Below are 13,955 nucleotides of genomic sequence, written 5' to 3'. Positions count from 1 at the left end.
AGGCTATTACATTTATGGGTATTGACAAAATTAAACCACCCATACGTGGGGGTAATTGGGACCAGATGATTCTTCAAAAAGAGACAAAATGGATCTTCTGGTTGCAAACTACATATCCAAAGGGCCTTAATGATCAACTATCCTTTATATCTTTCATTTAGCAAAGGGACTAATAGGGTCAGCAGTGAGGGACAGCCGACGTTGAGTGGGGACGCCATCTGCGCAGGTCTTAGGGTGCCAATCTCCGCGGTAGGTAGGGAGGAGGTAGCCTAGGAGCTGTTATAGGGAGAATTTAGTGGCACTTCATTCACTTTTCGGTGGTTGTAAGGCCCATCTGGTTAAAGTGAGTCGTTACTGTCATAGCAATAATTTTTATAACTGCCAGTTTTCCTAGAATTGATATATATTTTTGAAGGAGTTTTTTGATTCTGTAGCTGCACTAACTGAAACCCCCGATTAAATGTGGAATTAATCTCTTATATATGAATTCCTGTACATGATTTAAGTAGGGGATACTCCGAATGAGTCAAGGGAATATCCCTAAGAATAAAAACTCTAAAGGGATTCCTATAATCAGCATGAGATTATATGTTGCTGCTGTATGGATGATAATGATAGGCGCATATGTAGTGCAGGGCATGGGCTGTCTGTTGCCGCAAGTAACTAGCGCCATTATAATATATAGAATATCATTTTCCCTTTGGAGAGGGCAGCGCTATGTGCGCATGCCCAGTTGGTGGGAGACGCGCTCTCAACGTGTGACGCGCTCCATAGAGCGAGCACGCTGACGATGCGCGCGACCCAAACACAGGATGGGAGGTGGATCAGGGACCGGAAGTGTTGGCTTTCCGAGACGCCACGGCGCTAACATTTAAAAGGAGGTATGCATGAGTGTATGTACACATAATGTCGGATGAAGTACATAACGGCTATGCGTGATACACCATTCAGTTGACTCCCCTGATGAGATTAGACGAAACGCGTCGGGAGATAGGGGTATCGCGCTCACCAGTCACGGGGATGGCAATCAATCAGAGAATGCCCCTGCTAATTGGGTGAGATTGTTCCGTTTTTTACTAAATATTTTGGTGTCATAATATTGGTCTCACATTTATAAGAGACGGTTTATCTAAGATATTTATGCATACCTGGTGGATTTAGATCCGGTACTAAGGTATATGGAGGGTATATCTTTATTATGACACACGATACATTTCTATCTGATACATTATTTGTGTGTTATAGAACTCGTAGCAAATGCGGCAATTGAGGCTATGTGGTTCTTATTAATGCTGTGTAGCAGTATTGTGCCTTGTATTATATGGTACTCCTGATCAGGAGAGGGTTATGCCTAACTTGGGAATATACTGATGGCATGACACCTACTCTCAATAAGAGATGGCTAATGTTATGATATGTTAAGCATAGAGATTATCTTGAGAATTATGTACCCTATGTCTTTGAATGAGGTTGGCCGTATTTGATTTACTCTAAGCACCCAATGAACATTTGGATACTTGGGATGCTCAGTAATGATGGGCAATACTGCATCCACTAGCTTTTTTTCATTTGTGTGTTATTCTTTGTTGTGTTTGATGTAACTTGAGCACCTTGCACTTTATTTTATTGTATATTAATCTAATAAAAGGTATATTTTAATTATTCTATCCATTGGCTGAGCTCAATGAACACCTACAGAACCCAGTTTCCACGAAAACTGTTCGTCGGGAGCTGCACAAATCTGGATTCCACGGAAGAGCTGCAATTAGAAAACCGCTGCTGTAAATGACAAATGTTTCCAAGCGTTTAGAGTGCTGTAGAAACCTCCAGAATAGGTCCCTCGAGCAGTGGAAACATGTGATATTCTCTAGCGAATCATCGCTTACCCTATTTCCGGCCTCCGGCCGAGTGTACGTTTGGAGACAGCCGAAAGAAGCATTCCATCCAGACTGCCTTCTCCCAACCGTAAAACATGCCAGAGGTTCTGTGATGATCTGGGGTGCCATTTCGTGGAGATCCGCTGGGCCAATGATATCCCTTCATGGAAGAATTAACAGCCGCGATTATTTAGGCATTTTGGGCGACCAAGTGCATCCTATGGTTCAAGCACTGGTCCCGGAGGGGAACGCCATCTTTCAGGATAATGCACCAATTCATACAGCTAGAATCGTTAAAGCATGGCACGAGGAACATTGTAATGAAGTTGAGCATCTCATCCGGCCCCCACAATCCCCAGACCTCAACATTATTGAGCATTTATGGTCGATTTTAGAGATTCAAGTTAGACGTCGATTTCCGCCGCCATCGTCGCTCAAAGATCTGGAGGATGTTATAACTGAAGAATGGGCTACAATTCCTTTGGAAACAATTCACACCTTGTATGAATCGATACCTCGGATAATTCAGGCTGTAATCGCCGCAAAAGGTGGACCTACACCATATTAAACTAACTTTTGTTAATGCTTCCAAGCGTTTCCATTATTTTGTCCAACCCCTGTATATACCTTTCAATAGGAAAAAAAATGCCGGTTTTATTTCTAAACTGATTCAATGGAGCTTTGGAAACGAATGATGCTATAAAAGCGGATAACATACATACTACGAATGGATGCTGGGACAGATCTGCACAAAAATTAGCACTAGCCTCCCTTTTGGTTTGTCTAGCAGGATTTGTATTAAAACGTAACATATATACTGTATATTTACTAATATTGACACTCCGTGTAGACTTGGCATTCAATAACTTTAATTGAGCAGCCACTGAGCCCTAGTTAGAGGTCAGCTTCTGAAGTGGGGGGTGACAGGTACAGATGTGTATAGGAGGGAGCGTCCAGGAAGCAGCCTCTCATGGGGTGATAAGAGGTCAGTGTAGAAGGAAGTCAGGTGGGCACACAACTAATTGGAGTAAGACATACACTGTAGAAGCCACTGTGCCAGTCAGCTGTTATGGCACTTTCCAGAACAATACGTCTATGTGGAGAATTACCTTTCTTCCTTCCAATCGTCCATTCCTTTTTGCAGAGAAAAAGCTCAGTGGCAGCCTCTGCCTCCGCTCCTGGCAATCGGCTCAGCTTCCCCCAGGGCTTCTTCTCCCCTAAGCCTTCCATCTCAATTCACATCTGAAACAATCGGTAGAAAACCACAATGAGTTGGGGGCAGGGAGAACCAAACTTATGCATCAGAGAGACAGGAGCGGTCCCCTCCCCGCCAGACACAACAGTACCAGCAGCTCAGCCTAGAGTACAAGCCAACATCCAAGGAACTGGATGGAGATGGGCGGAACGGCATTAACCCCTTCACCATGTGCTGTATTTATACAAGCCCATTATAACAATAGTTGTAACTTATTAGAAAAACAATCCTAATCAAACCCAAACAAAAATGTGAGGAACGCGGCTGAAAGTTGTAGCCCGAAATGGTAATTTGGTTCTAGACAGGGAAAAGCAGTGTTGTAACTAGATCTGTTCTGTATGTCATCAGCAAATGAATGCACAATCCCACTCAGACAAAGGATGCCGCCGTGGGAATGAAGTATGGAAAAGCATGACAGTGAGCCAATAAACCATAGGTAGAGACTGTCCATGGTGAATTCCTGGTGACATAGGAGACACATTGCTAAGCAGATATAGAAAGATATTATTGCCTGTCTTATTCTTCTGGGAGGTTGGACAGCCTGAGCCGGGGAGTGGGGGTTGGAGGCAGCTGTCTGTGAGGGCGGCTGGTGATTGGGTGATGAGGTGCCATGGAATTTCTGTCTACTGTGGGAGGCATGGGGGTTTGTTGTGAAGACTTCATTATGTGTGGGGGGAACTGCAAAAAAGAAAAAAAGTTTACTTATTGCTGAAAAAGCTTGGGAACAAAATCAGGTACAGATAACAGAGAGGGATGAAGAAAGTGGGCAACATCCTCTCCACTGATTAGGAAAGCTGGCAGGGTTCAGAATGGTGCAAGAGAGACAGCCATTAGCCGGCACAGAACCAATCCTGGCTGAGCGGTATTTAAACACAAAAGTAACAAAGAAGAGACAAAAACCGAAACAGGTAATTATTTAGCCAAATATACCAGTCATAGGTTACATCTGACAACCGAACAAACCCAATATGGCAAATCTAAATCTTCACAGGAAGTCAGTCATTAGTCCTGTATAAGGACAGTAGGTTGTGGGGCGAAGATCCAGAGACCCCTCCAATGTGGCTGACGGCTGCCACCTGCCCGTTCCATATGATATTACCCACAGGCCTTCAGCTTTACTGCAAACTGGCGCAGTGATCAAAAGATGTGTATCAGTGGCGGACAGCGAGAAATTATATATACACACACATATATATTGTGTGCAAACTGTAAAGCACTGCGGAATATGATATATATGTGTGTGTATGTATATATATACACACACACACACACACCCCCAATAACCGCAGTGATTGTGGATTCCAGCAGAGCTACAGCAAGAAATGTCATCGTGAAGGCACCATGTAAACTCCAGAGAGACGCAGACATGGCAGACAGATGGCATGAGGCCATGGAGCCGCCATCTCCAGAGCATTTCTTGCTTTTCTCAGCTGAGCTTTTAGTTTGGAGACAGACACAAAGCTGAGCAGTGGGTGAAGTTTCATGGCCACTCATGCAGTCTAGTAGTTAGTACAGGGCAGGTGGGGGAAGCCATGACTGGCTCAGTGGGTAAGCACATCCTGTTAGGTGAGATGCCACCCATGTGCCACTCTGGCAGCGACCACCACCCCCTGACAGGGAGCCATGTGCAGCGTTACCCGGGGCATGCTGAGTGCGGGGCGCAGGGCCGGGGTGATGGCGGCTGCAGCCGGGCCTGCCACTGCCTACCTTCTCCCAGAGCAGCATGTCAGACGGTGCCTAGCAGTGCCCCCCAGCTGGCCGTACCCGCACACACCCAGCCCCCGGGATCATTACCGGCTCTCCTGTCTCCGCCGTCTCATCCGCGGCCGCCTCCCTGTCACAACACAAACCAGGCAGCGTCAGCTGATCAGAGGGCGGAGCCTTCGGGGAACGTGGCGTCTCCTATGGAGACCGCCCCCTCCTCTCCCCTTCTGAACTCCTGCAGAGGCGCAACAGCCATTTTTAATTTGGGCAGAACTCTGATTCCTACAGGACATGTCGGCAGAGCACAGCGGCAGGTATACAGCTAGAGACAGCCAATGAGCGCTCACGGCTGATTCTGACGAAACGAAAGCCGTCATGTGATTGGTTGTTATTAGCGTCACTTTCACTTTCCTCACCTCAGTGTTTTGCCTTTTCTGGGCCCGGTCTTTGGGCCCCTGAGGAATAGGTTGAGCCTAGACTGTATGGGCTCCTTCCAGGTCCTATCGTTGCAGGCTGCGGTGCATCTATCTGGGACGGCAAGCATGGCGTCGGTGGATGGGGGGGAGACATGGCGTGGCGGCTCAGTGCCATGCGGGAAAAATACCGTCCCGGGCGTGAGGGGGGTGTCAAGAACGGAAATCGGGACGCTTGGGAGCTATGGGGCCCTGGGTAAAAGTTTAAAGAGGGGCCCAGATGCTCACATATTGCACCGTCACAGAAATATTTTCGTTGTATTTACATGCGCTGAGTTCAGGCTGATAAATGAGTATAATCAACAATAATGAAGACATTAGACGCTTGTTCCCGAGTTTTTTTTACAGCGGCTGAGGAAGGCTATGTGCACACGTTGCGGATTGTAAGCGTTTTTGCCGTGAAAATGCTTACACAACCCATTGAGTTCCGCAATGCTGTGCTAATGCTGCGGATTTTTCTGTGGCTAAATCGCATCGCGGAAAACTACGCAGAATGCTCATTCTTTGTGCGGAATCGCGGCGATTCCGCCGCCATAGGGATGCATTGATCCGCTTACTTTCCGCATGTGGCTATGCCCACCATCCGCAAAGTAAGCGATCATGTGCGGATGGTACCCAGGGTCTGGAGGAGAGGAGACTGTCTTCCAGGCCCTGGGTACCATATCCCTGTTAAAAAAAAAAAAAAGAATTAAAATAAAAATTTGTGATATTCTCACCTTCCGGCAGCCCCCAGAGTCTTTCCTGCCTCTCACCACGCTGCCAGCATCTTCCGGTCCCAGCGATGCCTTGCGACAATGACCTGTGATGACGTAGCAGTCTCGCGTGATGCTACGTCATCTGGGGTCATTGTCGCAAGGCATCGCTGGGAACGGGCGTTGCCGGGAGGATCGGGAAGGCTGCGGGGGCCGCCGGAAGGTGAGAATATCACAATTTTTTAAAATTATTTTTAACATATCTTTTTACTACTGATGCCGCATAGGCAGCATCAATAGTTAAAAGTTGGTCACACTTGTCAAACACTATGTTTCACAAGTGTGACCAACCTGTCAATCAGTTTTTCAAGCGATGTTACAGATCTCTTGGAAACCGCTAGTATTCTGCATGCGTATTTCCCGCTGCAGGGAGTTGTGGAATTGCCACGGAAATTTCCGCGGCACTTCCGAACGTGTGCACATATGCCAAACGATGGGGACAGATAGTCCTTGATACAGTATAATGCAGCCCCTCACAGAGTATACTATAGCCCCTCTCGGAGTATAATGCAGCCCCCCCTTTGGGTAAATAACATTTCCCATATGTCTACTTTACATCAACACAGTTTTGGAAACAATTTTTTTTTGTTAGGAAGTTATAAGGGTTAAAAGATGACCAGCGCTCAGACGCATTCCCCATTAGGAACGGTATGAGGCAGGGATGTCCACTCTCCCCCCTTATATATATATTAACAATGGAGTACCTTGCCACCGCAATACGAAGTAACCCCTCAATCAAAGGAGTTAAATTGAGGTCAGAAGAAGACAAATTGGCACTTTTCGCGGATGATGTTCTCTTGTATGTCACCTTCCCCACAATAAGCTTACCAAACATTATTTCAGAGCTACATGAATTTGGCCTATTAAGTAATTTTAAAATTAACTCACATAAATCTGAGATTCTGAATATATCATTACAACCCTCCGTGGTGGAAAAGTTGTGCACCTCCTTCCCCTTTACTGTAAATGGCGTTCTGACTCCATCACCTATTTGGGAATCAAAATAACACCTAGGGTGTCCAGGCTATATTACACCAATTTCAAGCCTGCCTTACATAAAGCAGAATCGGACCTAGAAAAATGGCACAAACTCCCGTTATCATGGGGTTTGGTAGAGCCAATGTAATTAAAATGGACTTATTGCCACGCCTTCTTTATTATTTCCAAACGATCCCCATATATTTACCTGCCTCCTTTTTTTCCCGCCTTAAAAAAGCGATTTCCTGGTTTGTGTGGTCCCATACACGGGCTCGAATATCATACCACCTATTAAGTTGTCCTAAAAGAATGGGTGGAGTTGGCCTACCGGACTTTCTAACTTATAGCCGTGCATCATTGGGAACTTGTATTCTAGATTTATATCATAGCAGGGATAGTAAGAAATGGGTCAATTTGGAAAGTGATCTTAATGGTAGTGATCCTCAAATTATACTGTGGTCCACGGGGGGTGGGGGGAAGGGGGAAGCCACCTTGTCGTTCCTGACCAGGAACATGATCTTATTTACTAAACAGAGGCACAGGGCTCTTCAGACCTCAACATCTCCTGGGCCACTGACTCCTATTTATGATAACCCTAATTTCCCTGTTGGTTTTAATAGGAAATTTTATCTAGATAAGTGTAGGAGTTCACGTCCTATTGTTTATGATTTCGTGGATCGATCTGATATGAGGTCATTAGGTGAGATATTTCAGGGCGGAGTACCACCCACAGGTGCCTGGTTCTTTTATGAACAACTAAGAAGTTTTATAACTGCTATATCCAAACAAAATATCAGGAGACCTTTAACTCCCTTCGAGGAGCTCTGTGTCACGGGGGACCCTCCGACCCACATGGTTTCCTTCTGTACAATCTTTTTCAAAAAAATCAGACTCCGACACATGACTTCCCATTATTTTTCTCAAAGTGGGAGCATGACTTGGGGAGATTCCTATCTCAAGAGGAGAGGGGCAGGGTGCTTCTATTTACATTTAGAACGTCTTTACACTCGGTATCACAGGAGAGGAGCTATAAGATTTTAACAAGGTGGTACCGGTGTCCCTCTATGGTGCATTCTATGTTTCCGATGATTCCGGACACATGTTAGAGATGCTTACAGGATAAAGGAACATATGTTCACATATGGTGGGACTGCCCCCCTATAAAGAAGTTGTGGTTGTCGATTTTTGATCTCTACAACAGGCTATCAATATGTCAAATTCAACCTACAGTGGAACTTGCACTTTTATCTTTATGTGATATGTCGATTTCCAGGTTTAAGAAGAATCTCTTCAGGCACTTTCTCACGGCTACTCGGAATCTGATTCCCCGGTTTTGGAAGCAAGAGAAATACCCTTCTCGCTCTGAATTTGTTGCAGAACTCAATGATATTTATAGAATGGAGTATTTGCTGATTCAAACCACAGGGAACCCTGACAGACTATATAACACTTGGGCCTCCTGGCTAGCATTCAGGGAAACCCCGGAATTAGATATCTGGCTATCGGGACCTTGATTCATATATAGGATAGCATCATAAATATTCTGTACACTTTAGATCTTGTTCACTTGGTTTGACCTGTTTGTCTTTGGCTTAAGATGGTCTTCACCAACTTATTATCCCCTCCGTATGGGACGGAGGACACAAAAGTGCTCGGGGGGGTCTGGATTACTTGACCCTCTACTTATAACTTTCTCCTTACCTCTACTTCCCTGTTGTGAGCTCATCTGTTCATTCATCTTTTGTGTCCGAGGATCTCCCTCTTCTGGTGAAGGAAGGTAGTGAGGCTGATTTAGATGAAAGAAACCAAACACCTGATCAGGTGGATGGTGACTGAGTAACGGGAACTTCAGACTGGATATAAGGCAGCCGACGACCTTCTGAGTCGCTGGTGATTTCTCTGCTGGATTCTTGGAGACCAGTCTGATTCCTGCTTCCCAAAGATAAGTTTTTGCTCTCCTATTGAACTTATTAGTTTTGGTTTTGTTTACTTTGTTTTTTTGGAGTTCAGCCATCCCCGGCCGGGGGTGTGCTGGATTCTTTTTCCTTGATCAGTGTTCTCTTTTGCTCTGCTTCCAGAATATTCTGAGTGCTGATATAGGGTTTGAAGTCTAGTGACTTCAGGCTCCTTTTTGCTTATCCACTGTGTTGGTAATATTTTTAGCAGGGTTTTCTCGGATTGCAGACAGCAGCTTTTCTGTCCTGTCCTTTTTAGTTAGCTTGGGCTCCATTGTTTGCTCAACCTATCTTTCTATCTGTTTTAGTGTTTTCATCTTGCTTCACCGTCATTATATGTTGGGGGCTGCCAATTGCTTTGGGGTCTGCTCTGGGGCAGTCAGTTTTTCCCTTTTCTCTCTTTAGGCTTATGTAGATCTCCGGCTGTGACGAGGTGTCTAGGATCACCGTAGGAACACTCCACGGCTACTGCTAGTTGTGTGATAGGATTAGGGGTCTGCAATCCTCTAGTTTCCAACCTCTCTGATTTTCTGGGCTGAGCTTGTGATTTGTTTTTTCCTCCTAGGTGACTCAATCATAACACTTCCCCCTATTTTTTTCTCTCCCTTCCTGTCTTTCCTTTTTCTTTTCTTCCCTCTGACTTCTTTTTAATTTTTTTTTCCTGTTATTTTAATGTTGTTCATCAAACCTCTATTTTAATTTTCATGAGAATACACAACACAGAGGTTGTTTTGGGTATGACAATTTTCTGGACTGAATGGTATTAATAGTTGTTATTCCAATTAGAAAATAATATTGGTGTACGCAACAATGGAATTAATATGCAATTTGTTTTTCATTCAAGAACCAGACATGATATTGTTGAAAGCAATGTTTTATTTTAATATTGTTAATTCAATAAACATGATTTACACAAAAGATGACCAGCGATTTCTCATTTTCACAACAAAATTTGCAAAACCATTTTCTTGGGGACCACCTAACATTTGAAGACACTTTAAGGGGTCTATATGGCAGAAAATACCCAAAAGTGACACCATTATAAAAACTGCACCCCTCAAGGTGTTCAAAACCACATTCAAGAAGTTTATTAATCCTTCAGGTGCTTCACAGGAATTTTTCAAATGTGTGAGGAGAAAATATAATTTTCCTTTAGACCTATTTTTTTTTACTTTTGCAAGGGTATCAGGAGAAAATGGACCATACATTTTGTTGTGCAATTTCTCCTGAGCATGCCGATACCCCATATATGGGGGGAAATCTACTGTTTGGGTGCACGGCAGAGCTAAGAAGGGAAGGAGCACCATTTCACTTCTTGAATGTAAAATTTCCTGGAATAATTAGCGGATGCCATGTCGCGTTTGGAGAGTCCCTGATGTGCCTAAACAGTGGAAACACCCCACAAGTGACACCATTTTGAAAATTAGACCCCTTAGGGAACTTATCTAGATGTGTATTGAGCATCTTGAACCCACAGGTGTTTCACGGAAGTTTATAACGTAGAGCCGTGAAATAAAAAAAAAAAATCACGTTTTCCCCAGATACATCTTTTAGCTCTAAAGTTTGCATTTTAATAATTGTAACAGGAGAAATTGCTCCATACAATTTGTTGTACAATTTTTCCTGAGTGCGCAGACACCCAGTATGTGGAGGAAAAAAACTGGGTGTGGAGCACCTCACAGGGCCGTGGGGTACTCGGTAGCGGGCCAGTCGGTTCTTAAAGGGGGTTGTCACGGCAGCAGCGACCCGGTCAGTGGCTCTGGGCGTCCCGTAAAATTAATAAATGATGATGATGATAAGGTAGTTTGTAGAGGAAATAGTTTGTGACGCCTCTCGTGGTATTCCGCAAGGGTAACCGATGCTGAAATGCAGATCCTCTGGGATGGTGTTAGGGCAGCAAAGATAGTTAAGCTCTCATGGGTAGAGCTGTGTCCCAGGGAAGTTAGGATGTTGAAAGTGATGATAGTGACTGTTGTGGTAAGTGCGGTGAAGGGCAGGTGAGACATGAATGACACAGATGACACAGCAGGGTGTAGTTTCCAATGCTTTACTCACAGTTCACTAGTGCACAGATGCCCGCTTAGTGCCGTGTCCTCCAGGTGAGGGGTCCAGCAAACTCCCAGATAGATTGGGATACAGGACTCCTTTCTGTGTGTTTCCCCTCCTGGCCGTCTCACTGTGCTGGTTTCCGCCCACCAGCCCAGCACCTTCACAAATAGTGTCCCAAGCCAGCAGCCGTGGACCTGTCGGGCAATGTCCTCTTGCTCCTATATATGGCTGCCTTTTCGGCGAATGAATGTGGTTGTGGCTGAGGTACGTACAGCTACCCCAGCCTCTGGCTTGCTAGCTGAGCCTTGTAGTCCTCCACTAGTCTTAGGGGCCAGCTCCTACACTGCGACCTGGTCCCTCCACTTCTGGATACAGGCCCCACAGGTGGCCTCCACACTTCCCATGCCCTAAGAAACCCTGTCCTCCCGGGAGCTTCCTTCAGGCTCCCCTCACATTAAAAAACATCAGCACTTGCTGACTACTGTCATATGTCTTACTGCAAGGTATTTCTGCACATTTGTCATTCTGTGCTTTTTGTTTGTGTTTCGGTCAGTGGGTGGTGTGAACATTGTCCAACAGACTTTTTCACATTTGTGCATGTCACATGTGTTTTTAATCCAGTCTTTTTCGTGCTTATGCATGATTTGAGAAACCCCACCCCTCTCTTGTGTGACATTCACATAAGGAGCTGTCTTACACCACGTGCCATACTAGAAAGCGCCTGTCTTAATCCTGCTTATTTAGACACTGTTCATATGTTCAGGTTTTAAATACATTAGATAGGGACTGCTTCAATACGGGTTACCTTGACGAGGTGGAGCAGCTTGGCATACATTTTTTTGCAAAAAAACGTATCGACTAAATACCCTGTATTTTTTGTTACCTTTTATCAGCACTTGCTGACTACTGTCATATGTCTTACTGCAAGGTATTTCTGCACATTTGTCATTCTGTGCTTTTTGTTTGTGTTTCGGTCAGTGGGTGGTGTGAACATTGTCCTACAGACTTGTTCACATTTGTGCATGTCACTTGTGTTTTTAATACAGTGCAAAGCTCAGAAGGGATGAAACATCATTTTATAGCGCAGATTTTGCTGTCTTGTTTGGGGGTGCTATGTTACGTTGGCAGAGCCCCTGAGGTGCCAACACAGCAGAACCCCCCATAAGTGACCCCATTTTACAAACTCTACCTCTCTAAGAATTCATCTAGGGGTGCAGCGATTATATTGATTCCACAGGTGTGTCACAGACTTTTATATCATTGAGCACTGAAGATAAATTAATTTACATTTTTACCACCAAGATTTGTGTTGTCCCCAAGTTTTACATTTTCATACTGAGAAATGGCTAAAAAATGGCACTAAAATTTGTCCCACAATTTCTACTTAACGTGGCAATACCCCATATGTGGCTGTACAGTACTACTTAGCCATATGGAGAGACTTAGTAGGGAGTAACGCTATTTGCCTCCTGGAACGCAGATTTTCCTATAATAGTTTATGGATTCCATATAAAGAGCTCCTAAGTGCTAGAATAGAAGAATCCCCCCTCAAGTGACCCCATTTTGGAAATTGTAGCCCTTTGGGAATTTATATACAGATGTACTGACAATTTTGACTCCTTGGGTGTTTTCCAGAAACAAACATTGGATGTTGCTGAATGAAAATTGCAAACTGCCGTTATAGTGACCAGTACATTATACCCAGTTCATGATTCTGGAGACACGCACCTGTAAATTAGGCAGGCTCTCATCACTACAGAAAAGCCAAGCATGTGGGCACTAAATGTGGTTTAGGCACACTGGGGCTCAGAAGAGAGGGGGCATTTGGATTTGGGAGCGAAGAGTTTGCTGAATTTCTTTTGGGGTGCGAGGAGCCATTTAGCTTTTCCAGAGCCTTTGTGCTTCCAGTACCGTGGAAGCCCCCCATATTTCCATTAACAGATGACAGACCTAAGTGGGGACTTGCTTTTTTGTGGATTGAGTTGAAGCTTTTATTGGCAACATTTTACGTAACATTTATGATCACATCCGGCGCGCTACGCTGAGCACTTACAACGGGGTTTTCATCTATATCTCCAAGTGACGTGACAGGTAAAACCCCAATGGATCCAATCACTATAATGAGGCAGCAGAGTTACTCTGGACTCTGTCTGGCCTCTGTTCAACGGTGTCCTTTTCAGAAGTGCACAAAACCGTGGCCAACGGCAGTACTTTTATGCAATCCTAAAAAGACAGACACCGCCGGATCACTGGTTCTATAGCGTTCACAGTGCCTCCATCTGCCTCATTATAGGAAATCTTCCGCTGGGGGTTCTGTCTGAATCACATATTTCTCTAGCAACCTTCCACGACAGCATAGGAGGATGTCTCCACGCCCTAATGGGGGACAGGAAGCACGAGAGGTTAAAATGTCCCACCCACCTCCCTCTCACCAGTGACTTTCCTGTCCCCCATGGGGCATGGAGAGGTCTGGTATGCTTTGTGGCTGGCTGCCGCAGCGTACCTGGAAGATCCAAAAGCCGGGCAGTGGTGGTCGGTGGCGCTGCCTCCCCTCCTCCGATCTGCTCCCGTCTTCTCCTGAACTCGGGACCGTTCCTGGCCCTCCCGCGCTCCCCTATGGGGAGTAAAGTGGGCCAGTGATCCCTGACCGGAGGCCTCCCTCAGCTCTCCGGTCTCTCCTCCTCCTGCACGTGCTGTGCGATACCCGGAAGTGACGTCACACGCGGGTCACTTCCGGGGTATGTGGAGGTCGAGCTGTCATGGCGGCCCCCATCCAGACGCCGGCATTTGGAGCTCGCCAGCGCCTGCTGTGCCTGCTCCGGGACCCGGGGAGGAGGAGGGGTATGAAAAATGACTGCGCTGAGGGCAGGGTTAACCTGGGTTATTACCCCGCTGGAAGATGCTGACAGGTA

General features: G+C 45.5%; 1 protein-coding gene across 3 annotated transcripts in view; it reads right to left on the bottom strand.

The window, feature by feature from the left end:
- Positions 1–5,070, bottom strand: part of CHFR (checkpoint with forkhead and ring finger domains) — a 101,666-nt gene extending 96,596 nt beyond the window's left edge. The window contains exons 1-3 of one of the 3 annotated variants that reach the window (XM_073559023.1): positions 4,927–5,061; positions 3,644–3,810; positions 2,987–3,119 (exon numbers count right to left, since the gene is read on the bottom strand). In XM_073559023.1, the coding sequence (XP_073415124.1) occupies positions 2,987–3,107 (121 nt within the window). In that variant the 5' untranslated portion in view covers positions 3,108–3,119; positions 3,644–3,810; positions 4,927–5,061. Of the gene's footprint in view, positions 1–2,986; positions 3,120–3,643; positions 3,811–4,839 lie in introns of all 3 variants that reach the window. The other 2 variants (XM_073559022.1, XM_073559024.1) reach the window with 2 other exon arrangements.
- Positions 5,071–13,955: the final 8,885 nt, after the last annotated feature.

This window comes from Dendrobates tinctorius, unplaced genomic scaffold (assembly GCF_039654945.1).
Source record: "Dendrobates tinctorius isolate UK_male_01 unplaced genomic scaffold, ASM3965494v1 ptg000265l, whole genome shotgun sequence".
Lineage (NCBI taxonomy): Eukaryota > Metazoa > Chordata > Amphibia > Anura > Dendrobatidae > Dendrobates > Dendrobates tinctorius.
The sequence above is the reverse complement of the archived record's forward strand: the minus strand, read 5'-3'. Positions and strand labels throughout refer to the sequence as shown.